Source organism: Anastrepha ludens, chromosome 6 (genome assembly GCF_028408465.1).
Source record: "Anastrepha ludens isolate Willacy chromosome 6, idAnaLude1.1, whole genome shotgun sequence".
NCBI classification, from domain to species: Eukaryota; Metazoa; Arthropoda; class Insecta; order Diptera; family Tephritidae; genus Anastrepha; species Anastrepha ludens.
In genome coordinates this window covers 126234822-126248684 of record NC_071502.1, presented here as the reverse complement: position 1 = coordinate 126248684, position 13863 = coordinate 126234822, and the positions used below count along the sequence as shown (strand labels likewise).

Here is a 13863-nt window from a genome sequence, read left to right as displayed (position 1 = left end):
CGGATAATTGACATTTTGTATATGGTAGATAGAAAAGGCACTCGAACTAATTTCGAATTCGTTCGAAAGAAAGCAGTTCGCGGTTTCTCTACGGGGTATAAAAATATATATAGATAGATATATATATAGATATATGCACAATATTTATGTTAATATGTTCATTGAGTATTTATATGAATGTATGGCTAAGCGAAATATTAACTCGGCGGATCTCCATTTGGCAGCGCTGATGATGCGAAAAACCATGTTTCAAGCAAATACATGCACATTAGCAGGCTTACAAAAGTTAATGGAGAAATTTACAAGTAACGGAAGTTGATTAATCGTTTTTGGCTGGAAGTAAATTAGGCTCTTTGCTTATACTTTCCGAATAATACCGAGTATTTGTGCAGGCCCAGAAAGTATGAAATATCTTTTGAATGAAGATTAACGAATCGAGTTAGAAACTCTTGATAAATATATGTTTCTAAATGGTTCATGAATTAAAACCGACTGAATTCATTGCTGTGGATATTCCAGTTTTTTATTTCGACATAAGCTCAAGTATAACAATAGACCCAAACTCATTTTCCAATACACAATGAAATTTTGTTTGTTATTTTTATCACAAAAAATTTTTCACTTATTAATTTAAGTAAATTGGTTTAATTTTTATGATCTAATCCCACGAAGGAGAGTTCCGATGCAGATAATTCTTAAAATTAGTTTGCGTGCATACAACATTGTATGTATTTACATATGAAAGTATAACCGTTACACACTTACAATAAATGATCATGTTTGCTGTAAGCTTTTAAACAATTGCCATAAGTGTATATACATACATATGTATTTATTCTTACCTTGTAGGGAACGTAAGCTAAGGTCAACTGGCTCCATTTGAACCGGAGGTCCCTCTGCCTGTAATGAAATCAAATGGATCTTAACGAAATTGGAGATACATGTTGTAATAATATAAATATAAAAGTAATAAGAAAATAAATGTGAAAAGTAATCGAATGGGAGAACTTGCCTCTAAAACATTTGCACAATAAGGCTTAGAGCGATAAATTCCCATACAAGCGGGGGAGCTGACATTTTACTCTAAATATTGTACGTAAAGACTTATAAATTTCCACCAATCGTTCTAGGAAGATACTGAGAGAAAATGTAGTCTTGCATCCTTATTTCATTAATTACCATTTTTTTCTAAATATATAATAGGCCCTAACACCCTTTTTGGATGTTTGGCATAAAGAAATTGAGATAGATATGGTCATATATAACATGTATATACCAAAATGCGCAGAATGAGAAGGGGCGAATTCAGCCATGTCTTTCCGTTCGTCCATCTATTCGTGCGCATGATAACTCGTGCAAAAATTAATATATTTCAATTAAACTTTGTACACATAATATATTTTATCCGAGGTAGGTTGGTCCACCTCCCATATAACGGGAATGTTCAAAAACGAAAAAGCGCAATATCTCCGTTATGAATGAAGTAAAATTTTTCAAACTCGATACAAATGATGGATCTATATAAACAAATACGGTGAAAGTAAAATTTTGAAAAATGGGATATCTCACGCCCACATATCGAAAAATGCGTGCATTTCGATATCGACTTAAATAATAAAATTCGCCCAAGCTTGGTACATGTATTTCTCCCCACTCCAATTAGACATTGGAACCATTGGGACATTTTTTATATGTTAAGACTAAATTTCATTGTCTATTCGTTTGTTTGATTCCAAAAATTAACAGCTAGCCCAAAATAAATTTGAGTAAATTGTGGGCGGGCATATAGGGTTTCGTCCGGATGAAGTTTTGCCTTTCTTACTTTTTTCGATTTACAACCGTAACTGCACAACAGATATATAAACAAAAAGGTAAAATTTGGTATTTCTTGAATATTTTGTGATTATCTCTAAAATTTCATATTAAAATTTATCTCTTTCTAATTTATATTTTATTTTAATATGAGTACACTTGGCGGCATTAATAAGTTTGCGTTCTCTAAAAATTCAAAATTATGCAAAGTAAAGTTTATACAAACCACTAAGGTTGCATGTTGTTGCGAAGAAAATGAGTAGTGTTACCGCATTTAAACATTTTATGTCAGCCATTATGACCTCTACTTAACTTTTCACACGTCGGAAAGGGCAATGTACACACAAAATTTAGTAGCATGTAGCACATGACACAGTACATATGTGTGTGTGGCAAACAATTTCATCAGCAGAAGATCGGGGGTTCTCATGCTTTGCAGCAGTTCTTTTAAATAAAATCTTCAGAGAATTGGAGCGAAATATTCTTCAACAGTTTCATAAACCTGAGTTTTGAAATATTTATGGTTCGGTTTATTTTGCACAAAATAAAGAAAACTGACTTTCAGACGGATTTTCTTAATCTCGACGTGAACAAACGGGCAATCGTTGTAAATGTTATTGTTATATCAGGAAGGAAAATTAGAGTCTGACATGGTAAATGATTCCCTCCGATATACTGAGATATTTTTATATTACCATTATGTGAGACCATAAAAATGTAGCATCAAAGCTGATATAATGAAGGCTCATAGAAATACATATAAGCATATTAATGTTAGGACATCGTTAATTTTTAAGTCTTCATGATTCGTCTATTTCAATTAAATTAAGTGTGCAGCATACTCTTTCTTATAATTTTTTTTCTTTTTTATTAATTGAAGATGAAGAGTACTATTATTTTCAGAAAGATGGACCATCACTCTTCTCCCCATCTTCGTGATGTGGGAGCTAATGGAAATCCGCCGAATATATGAATTGTGCGAAAAATTGCCATTGACTGCTGCGAATTTTCCAATAAATAACTAACGATTTGATATATTTTTATACTTTTAATCTGGAAACCATCTACATTACTCGATATGTATATTTCGAGCATACGTAACCGCATTCATGCTTAATTTTGAGTTATCATCTGCTGACGCTCGCGACGATTTAAAAAACAATAAGTCAATATTTATAACTCGTTTTTCTCATTTAATAATCATTATGAATATTTGACAAGTTTAGGTGCAGCTTCTTCTGAAACTTTTCTGTATCTTAATGCTGTCTTACAAATGAGAGGAATCACCATCCTGTCACTTTCGAATGTAATTGCACCTATTTATGGGAAGTGTTTTGATGGCAGAAATGCATATCTAAAAAAGAGATCGAATTCACGATCTTCGTATAACTATCTGATATGCAATTCACAGGCACATTTGCTACACCAGCCATCGTAGAAAACCAAAATCTTTTGTTGCCCACAACGTTGTTAACGCAATTAATTCGAGTGTTTGAATTCATTGTTTTTGCCTTTAATATTTGTACTTTTCCAAACACAAAAACGCCGGTGGGAAGTAAAAACGGAATACTACGAACATCTCTCAACTTGTAACGAAAATTATTAAAATGTCAACTGCGTGTACTTGAGTAGGCGATTCTAACAGCATGTGGTTGAGCCGAGCATGATCTTCATGTATGCTTGGCTACATATTTATATATACATCTACCCTGTAGAGAAATCATCTGGTGTCATATTGGTATATTGCAAGTGGGTTGCAAGGAAAATATCTTGGGAGTTCGCATGGCGTGTAGCTTTGATTTCCGAAATCAGTCTTCCTAATAACATCTATAAAGTGGTTACAAGCTAATTCACATCACAAGCGTGTTCCCATCTGTTCAATTTATCATAAACCATTCTGTGCCGAATATTGTAAAGGAGATGACAAGGAGTCTATATCTTGACTAGCAACGCCGCACCTCTCAATAGCAGTGGTGGCCTTAACCCATAAAACTTAACATAACTTCAACTCCTTTTTAGGGGATGATGAAGTGGAACCATCTCACGATGCTAACATTGGCTATAAAACGATATCAGGATTAGATATTAGCCGCCTTTGGAATTTTTTTATTAACACCATTATCATATTCTCTTCTCATTCTTTTGATAAATTGGCATAGGAAACTATGCGAAGTTTTAGATATATGATTTGTTCAGCAATTCTATATAAATACTAAAGGGGGGACATTTTTGTGAAGCATTTTAGATAGGCCTTTTTTTAGCTTTGGTGGGAAAGCTATTGATAAACTTATTTTGGCAAAATTTCAATATATCAACCCATCGGTTTCATAACCAATTTTAGCTTTGAATAACTCTTGCTAATAAGTACAATTTGCAACATAGTGGAAAAGTGAGGGGTAAAGTTCTATCTTGCTAAATGTTATTTAAATTCTTTCCCATTTTGATATCACCTAACTAACGTTTGCGAGCTAGCAATAGCGGTAATTTTAACCTAAAAAAGTTGTTGAAGACCAAAATCCAATTTTGGCGGATAAATAAATTGAAAATCGGGATGAGAAGATATGCCTATATATTTTTAATATAAATAAAACGAGTTTGTCCAGCTAGCAAAATCAATTTCAATAGGCAATCGCCAGTAAACGATTGGCTTTTAATATAAACTATTATTGCACATTATTGTTGTGCGCCGACAAATAAAGCCAAGTGATTTATAATGGCAATTTCGTTGACTTAATGGATAACATACGCGTGCAGGTACCACGAACAAGAACTGGAACGTCGCATTGGTATGCACATACATCTATATGTATTTGAGAGTACCGTTAGTGTACCAATGTAAAAGTGTACCAAACGCGCACTTGAAAGAAATAGATCACGCACTCACACATTGCAATAACCATAATATGCCAACTAACAGCCATACTTATATAGTTTACTAATTTGCTATCAATTACTGTGCATAACGCAATAATTTTGACGCAATGTTTACTCAATTTGTCACTGTTAATAGGAGCCATGTTTTACAGCTTTGCCACGTATACATATGAATGAGTAAATCAAGAGATGAGGTGTGATAAAATTCAGTTACATTGTCAGGAGATGTGTTAGCAAACCCATATTTTTACCAATTGTGAATACCCTCTGTGATTTCCAGGAAGGCGCACATCTTTCTAATCGACGTTAACGTATCAAATTAAAGTATTGCCCCGTTAAATTGCTTACTAAGCTTTATGAAATTGGGGAGGTACTATACTTCTATTCGCGCCCGTTACATAGTACAGAAACTCTGCTACCACCCCTATTTCATTTAAAACCCCTCTTTCCAAAAATATTTGCCTTCTTATACAAATGTATGGATTTTACCTGTTCTTTTTCGCTATTGCTTTACAAAAGGTAGTATGTGGGGGCCCTATTTGTTTTGTGTGCCTTCCTACAAGTATGTGTGCTTTAGGAAACCTTATGTCTACTGATCGCTATCTCCTATTCAGCGCGAGTAGCTTTCGTGATTGTTTCATGTTCCACTCTGACCTCATAAATTTGGCTGTGTTTAAGGTATTTACGTGTTTCCACCACTTTCTTTAATATGAAAAGATTTCACGAGTTAAAGGCTTACAGGAAGCGAGCGGCGTACCTAACCTCTTACGCGATACGCAAGTGGCTTTCTTGAAAATTCGTTTGCCTTCGGGTTAACTGGCGAATTACGAATATCGAATATTTCGAGACAGGAACTAAACATAAGATCTTAACATCTTATGGTGCTCACACTCACCAACTAAACTTACGCACATATCAGCTGATACGATTAAACTAATGACAGCCCCATGTAAATGAATTTTCACCACAGTTCCGTTCCGTAGGATCATAGATGGTTCTTTCATCGGGGCAGCTGATACGGGCGTACGAGTGTACGTTTACGTTTGAGAGTGTGAGCACCATTATATGTGTTGTATACCGTTCCTTTGGCCTGAAAAACACAACAAAAGCCCGGTTTTGAATCTCCGCAGAGTCTATTGTCTAGTCTTTGAATTACCCTTCATATACGCCTTTTTTGAATCAAACTAAATATTATTATTGTACCTTACATACAATCAACGATATGTATGTGCACATGCAATCTCGGTCTGCCAACGCGGAAACTAGATACCGTCGGTTGGCTATATATTTATATTTAATTATGTAGAACCAATAGAATTAAAATCTAGGGGAATAAATATGATACTACATATTTAACTTTAATTTCATGTTAAAAAATATGAAATGTACTCACCTCCTTCGCTGGCAGAGGGTCAGGTCCCAGGCCATTCTGAAAAAAGTTACGCATTAGTTTCAGGCATTCACATATAATTACTTATGTATATTAAATGTACACGTATGTATGTATGTACATGCAAATGTGTTTAGTACCTAGGTTATTCGCTAAATTAACGATTGCCATTAAAATACAAATCTGAAATCAGCAAAAACTAATTAATAGATCGGTCAAGTTAACCAACCATTTACACGGTTTACGATGAACCATTCGAACGAACAAGAACTCTGGCGCCGTGGCAGGATCATGAACATTACTGTTAAACGATATGCTTGAGTAGTCCCTGTGATGGAAACTCACATCAGTCTAATCAGTAGCAATAGGACCATTGCAAATTGCAACTGAAATCACATTAAATACCACAAGGCATTTATGCATCTATAGATACATGCACACATACATCCAAGCATATGTAAATGACTGCGTATATTTTCTGCCCTCGCAGCACTAATAGTCTGCCGTTTGTACTTTTGTAGTACATATGTACTCGTACAACGGATTAACTTTTTTTCGACGCCATATTTTGCAGATTCGAATTCTACATAAAATTATAAGAAAATAAATACCATTTGCGCATAGCTCTAACATCAATTTGGAGCCACCAAAAAGTCAAAAGAAGCTATCTTTAATTAATACGAAGTTAATATGATTAATATTCACTAAAGTATTATGAATCCTATTTTTTTAATATAAACTTGTGCTAGGAGAAGTTTTGGCACGAAAAATATATTTTTAAAATAATTTTTTTTACGATCCCCAATATGGAGCTACAAGAGGAATAATAGTAATTTCTTCTCTTTTAAATCGCACTAAAACTCGCAAAAGAGCCAAAAACAATTAAATTTTACAATATTTAAAAAAAATATTTTTTCTCTTTTTTTTTGTAATCAAATTTTTGTTCACAGTTAACAATGTATTTATAATTATTTTGGTTTTAACATTCTTCTTACTCAACAAAAAAATATTTTCTTACTGATTGGCCCATCCTAATGTATTTGTAACTACATGACTTGTGTTGGATCCATACATATACTCGTATGAATGCGAGCTCGTGTGTGCGAGCGAACAGAAATTGGTCTAGATTAACAGCGCTTCCTTTTCTAATCTGCTGCTGCTATAGCTTAAAATTGATTTCGATTCTAACTGAGGGAATCACATACCAATGCATTACATTATTCGCATCACTGAATGGTATGGTCACTTCATATATGTATGCATTTCTATATAACTTTCCGCAACCCATTTTTAATTATTGAGGTTGCACCTTAAGGGAGTATTTAGTGTAACACTTTCGGTTACATTGCTTATAAAGGGTTTTCCAATAAGAGGTGTTATTTTGATATTCAAAGAAAAATGCTATTTTTTCCCGTAAAAGATCAATGGCTTCGTTGCTTGTGTGGCACGAACGTAGCGCTGTCTTGTTGAAAATAAACGTTGTCCAGATCAATACCATCCAATTCCGGCCATAAAAAATCGTTAATCATCCCTCGATAGCGATAGATAACACCTGTTATTGGAAACCCCCTTATAAATAGGGGTATTTAAGATATTCATATTTATTTGTTTACGAAAATAAACATTGTGTTCATTTTAACTTGATAGTTTGGTAAACTAAACTAAACTTGGTAGTTTGGGATTTCATAAATCTCTTTTTTATTGAATAAAATCGCACCGGGTAGTTATAATTTCTAGTATGTCTCACTTATGTTCTTCCTTAGTGTAGTATTTTAAGTTCCCCGCTGTTCGAAATTCTTACTTATTTTTCAATGACATATATGGTTGTTTTAACTATCGTGCCATATAGATCGCTGTCGGCTAACAAGCCCTAGTGAAATTTTACTTCCAGAAACTAACTTTGTAAGAAGCCTAGATTACACGTACAAAGAAATAAATAGCAAGCCCTCAACAGTAGATATGTATGTATGTTCAAATGGTCGAGCTGCCACTTTGGCTGTGGAGCCTTTAACACTTTTGAATTGCATCTACAATCAGTTCTTGATAGACTAAATTTTTTGGGTTCTTGGTTATCTGAACTTCCCAGAAAACCAGGACATCGGACGAGCTAGCCGGAGCGGGCACTTTAATGGTCTTAGTAGAACATCCGATCTGTTAGCGAAGCCCAGACCTGACGTTGAGAGATTCGCCGCCTTTCTTACTGCACATTAGCATACATACCAGAGAACTGGATATAGTTCATGATGATTTCAGCCGAAGCAACAGAGATGAAAATGAGCAGAAGACAGTTGTAGATTTCCAGCTTTATTAAAGTAAAGGAGCACCTCTCATGGATCGTTTGAGTACCATTCTTTACGGGATTATCCAACCACAGCCTCCACAAGATTCTCAACTTAACTGCGTCATTCGAAAACTATGGCATCACTTGGTTGCCATTCCTCGCAGCCCTCTGAACGCTAACTTCGCATATATACCAAATTTTGTTGAGGTATCTCACTGTTTGACTGTCGTTGCTCATCGGCGGCGGCGGCATATCCATGATTCAAAACATTCTACCGGAATAAAACACCTTTGAAGGATAATACCGACCGTACGTTCGTATAAATATTTTAAAACTGGTTAATACTTTTATATTGGGAGGTTGAATTAGTTTTAAAGGTGACACACAGATGGCGCTATTTATCACTTTATCGCGTTGGCAATACTGAATATATATTCATGACAAAGCCTCATCCCTAGGCTTTGTTTATCAGTATCTGTCATTTCGCTGAATATATTTACTGGAGTTATCGCTAGCACATACGGATAAACAGATTTACAGACATGGCTAGATTGATTCCTCTCGCTGTTCTGAATATTTTCTATAAGTACTTGTCGATTCCGTATCGCCATTAGTAACTATAACTTAGTGAAGAAATCCATAATGCCGAGGTCATCCATCAAATTCAGACAAACATTCAAATATTGCTTAGGGCTTCTATACAAATGTTAACAATGTTCCATACCTGAAATTCTGTAAGCGGTATAACTATTTCACCAGATCCTTTGACTTAAAACCACTGTGATTTTTAAGCGCCGAGCGAATAATAAAACTAACATGCGTCTTTGAAAGCATTTCAAAACATTTGTTGGCATTTTATTACATGCATGCATAACCAGCTACCTTGAAAGTTACGATGCAGTTGGGAATCATTCAGTAAAAATCTCTTGCTCCTCTCAAAATATCGTTGCAAATTGCCTCTTTGTGATTTAAGGCTTTTACCAATAAATTTTTAATGACAACACTTAACAGAGTATAAGTGGTTAAGCTAATGCAGTCGAGGCGATGGCCATAATGTCTACTACTATGAACACTACAATACATTTGCATCTAAAACCAGTGACTGAGCTTCGTAATCGCTACTGTGCAACATTAATCGCAGCAGTAACTATAAAATTCATTTTACACGGGGAGCTTTCATAAAAGAATGAATAATTAGAGGAACAAAAGAAAACTGTACATCTGGTATTTAATTTAATTCAATTTAATTCTAAAGAGTTTCAAATGATGTAAGACGAATTTTTTCAACACTACCTTTCCGATCATGTATGAAATGAAGAATTATTTCGATGATAACCATGTATATGTATGTATAAGTGACTTAATCCACTTTTGCCTGTGCTAGGGGAACCAGCCTTTTACTTACATATGTATTAAATCGAAAATTTATTTGGATAATACTCGAGAGTTATTAACCATATGGGGCTTTGCTGTCGGATGGAATGTTAATTCTTCCTCACCCTTGTAATGTGAGTAAGCTCTGAAAATCAACCCATAGTTTACCGTTCTTAATCTCACAAAAAATGTTCTTAGGTGCGGTTGTTTCGCTGAAGTGACAAGACTACCGTGATCTTTAAGCCCTTTGTAAGCAGTCACATGGAAAGTAACCGCGGCAATCACGAGACGCCTGCAACCGTTTGCCAACTACTGCCTAGACTGTATTTTGTGATTTCTTTGGCCCGGTAACTCGGACCTACTAAAAAAGCCAACCAGATTGACCTGGCGACTGAAATTCGTAAAAGGAAGAAAAGTAGTAGATAGGCTTCGTTTTCCGAATGGATAAAATGCTCCGGCTCTGACAGTATTCAATGCGGGACCAGCTAGTGGTAACAGAGGAAGGCCTACTCTGCGTTGAAACGATCAGGCAGAGAAGGACTTGGCTTAACCCAACTGGCGCCGGTTAGCACTAGAAAGCAACGACTGTGGATAGGACATCCGCTTAGAAAAAGTGATGACAATGAGTTATGCTCCAATAGGAGGAAACAAATAAAATAATAAATAAATAAACTTTTTGTTAGAAGTCTTGGGCGTAATTGCTGTCAGGGTGGTCCCAGTCTGCGTGCTCATTGAAATCCAATTACTGTTTGGTTGTGAAATAAGAAATCGAAAAAATTTCGCCTAACTTTTTCACAGTTATTCCAATAATTTCATAACAACTTTGTAATGATTTTCCGGGAGCTCTGGAAAATATTATTCTAGAGCTTTTTCTTGAACTTTCCGCACATATAAAGTGGCATCAAAAGTTTCACGCTTAGTCAAACTTGGACCTTCATATACAATATGATACACATTCTGTTGAAGTCTTTTGGACGCTCACTACATGGTTCATCTTCCGTTATACTGCGTTTAAACTCTAAAACCTAATATAACCCATCGCGGCGATCTCTCGAGCGTACGAGTATTATGACTGTTGGTTAATATTGCTGAAGGGGTGTCTCATTTTTAAACTAAAGTAGTTTAAACCATTCCCCAACATTGTTTCTTTAAAGCGCAATTAAAAATATATTTTTAAATCAAGGCGAAGATTTGAGTTCACAAGAAATATGTGAAAAAAAACTTTGCTTACACTGTTTAGTAAATTTTTCAAACTATGATTTAAAACATGCACATTTTTTGGCTTCCTTGGTAAAACTGTCAAAAAATACATGACAATGTCGATGTTATTTATGTCACTAATGACCATTCAATAGTCGTACAAAATAGATTTTAGACGTCTCATACGACATTTGTTAAATAAAATGATCACGCTGTCCGTTTATTCCATCTGTCAACAGTGGCTGTCTTCAGTGGGAATCTCTGTAATAATTGGTGTAGTTAATCTGTGCAAAGTGCCAGCAGCTGTCAGTGCAACATAAGGCGCTGCCACTTTAAGTTCAAATCGGTGTTGATTCAAATGCCAATTGAATTGCCGCGAATTAAATGGAATCACACAGAGTGATAAGCTTTTTAAACTATAGTCGACCGCTGTGAGATTTATGGGAACGATTTTCAGTCGCAAGTGGCATTCCAATGGGCACTATTAACGTACCATGCGCTAAAAATCGAACAGCCGCTTAGCGGTGTCAAGCACAGACGGACCATACGATCAGCAAACTAAGCAGCTAGCAAACTAACATGCCGGCTAAACTTCCAAACAGTCTTTCAAATTGGATGCCAGTTATATGTACTAGTTAACAGCACAGCTGCTGCACTTGATATTCAACGCTAAACCAAATAAAGCGAAAGAGGGCAACACATCTTGTGGTGCATGCAACGCATAAGCACACATGCAACTTAAGTTACATTGCCCCACATGTGCGGCATCGTACACGGTGTCAAAGTGTTAACGTTCAACGTAGTAAACAATGACACTCCATCGATCACAAATCAAGAACTAGCTAACATCAACTACGGGAATAACCTTACGAGTCAAAGCGGTCACTATGTACAAAAAATTGCACAGCTTTTGTTGTTGTTTATGAAAAATCGTTAGTAAGTCGCATAATTGAAATTGAAGTTATCCGTGATGGCAAGGAAGATTCGAGTTAAACCAATAGAGATTTTTCAGTAAAACACAATATATTTTCCAAATTTTAATATTTGGCAGCTACGAGTATTTGGTGCAAAGTTTTGCAACACAAACGATTTTGAATTATTAAACAAAGATTGTATACATACATACATATATGTAGTAAAAGTTAGGTTAGGAGAAAGGAGGGGCCCACTTGGACAAATATTCAAAATTTGTCCGTTGTGATAATACGAGGGGGAGAAAAGAGAAGGAGAAGGGAAGGAACCAGACCGGTGGAAAAAAGGAAGAAGGGGCTTTGGATTGGAGAATGACGATCAACAGTGGCGATTTAGGTTCGTATTAACCGATTCAAGCTACTTATGGTTTTCACCAGTTGTGTGTTATTTAAACCCGCAATATCCGCAGGTGTATGAAACTGCGAAAGCCCTGATCTCTAAACCTTTCCACCTCGTTCTCCAGACAGCTTCTGCAGAACGGACTTGAAACAATCCCAAGCCTCGCCGCATGGACACCTAACGGACAATGTCCGGTATTCATACCTAGAGAGCTGCGGGTTTGATCTCAATGAAGCCTCGATCCTCTCGTTTTGTGGTGAAGCCGTCTTCATGGTTCCTTGTCTAGCCAGCTCGTCAGCCCAGCCGCTGTAACCGGGAACCTAAATTGCCTAATACCGAAGTATATATGTAGTATAATTACATTTTAATTATCAGCGTTTTCAAAATCTGTAGTTTTATAATGCTTGCAAACGGTATATTTTTCGATATATAGTGTCCGTTATGTGGAACGAATCTCTACCCACCATGATCGCTCAAGTTTCCGCTCCAATTTTCGATATGTGTCTCAGTGCGCTACAAGTGAAGAATTTCACAGTTTTGTTTGCTTACGAATATCTTATATAGTAGTTCATTTAACACATGGATCGCATGGAAAGGGCCTCACACTATGTGCCCAGCTTCATACAGTTTGTATTGATTTACACGCTTTGAAGTAATTACTTCACCACTACATCACTATAGTCACCAGAATGTTATTCGCCGCACTATGACGTTGCCTCGGTCGAGCTAACACTTGCGTAACGTTCGCCCTTGAGCACACCAAATGTCTTCTCAACATACCATTCTTGTAGAAGGCGACCTTAAATTCCAATTGGGCAAACATAAATTTGTCTGGCAATATTCCGATATGCAGCTTCATCAGCTCCTCTCTGCCTTACTTGAATAGCCCAGTTTTTGCTCCTTAGTGTTTCTATTACCTGTCAATTGGTCTTCGTATCTCATGGTTCTTGATTTTCACTGTCGATTTCGCTGCTGCCTCCAATATTTAAGTATGCTCTTCCAGGAATTATGACGGCACATTCCAAGCGTTTATATTTGGTGGAAGATGCGACTTCTATTTTAACTGTAAAAGGCAGTACTTAGGGACAAAGACTTTCTTACAGCACAAAACCGAAACTTCCGGGTCTAAAGAAACTCATCTTATGCCCAAAACGATTTCCGCAGTCGTCATCAAATAGATGAGTTTAGTTCGAGGATTAACTTTAATTTTCATTGGAAGTAGTGACATTTTCCATGCATGATCTGATATCCATTAATCTCCTAGAATAAGTTTGTACTTAAATCGAGTCGTTTGCTGCAAACCAACTCCTATTGTCTAGGTGCTGCAAATACTAATGGAGTTTTGAGCTATTTGTACCTCATTGTAATAGGACTATGAATAAGTTCGCGCGGTTTTACAACAGATGGCGTAACTTGATTATTATTCCATCGATCCACATTTCCAAACATTCATTGGAGAGCTACTGTCGTAAGGCACAAACGTCAGTATAAGTTTTTTATTTGAAGCGTAAACAACAATATTTTTACCACACTTGAAAATGTCGAATTTCGTGCCAAATAATGTGTTTTTGCGGGGAATTCTTCTTCATTATTTTAATATGAAGAAAAAAGCAGCCGAAAG

General features: G+C 36.0%; 1 protein-coding gene across 1 annotated transcript in view; it reads right to left on the bottom strand.

The window, feature by feature from the left end:
* The window catches only part of LOC128867345 (Kruppel-like factor 2), a 64679-nt gene that overhangs the window by 46733 nt on the left and 4083 nt on the right, over window positions 1-13863 (bottom strand). The window contains exons 2-3 of the mRNA XM_054108494.1: window positions 6080-6115; window positions 843-900 (exon numbers count right to left, since the gene is read on the bottom strand). Coding sequence (XP_053964469.1) covers window positions 843-900; window positions 6080-6115 — 94 coding nt within the window. The remainder of the gene's footprint in view (window positions 1-842; window positions 901-6079; window positions 6116-13863) is intronic.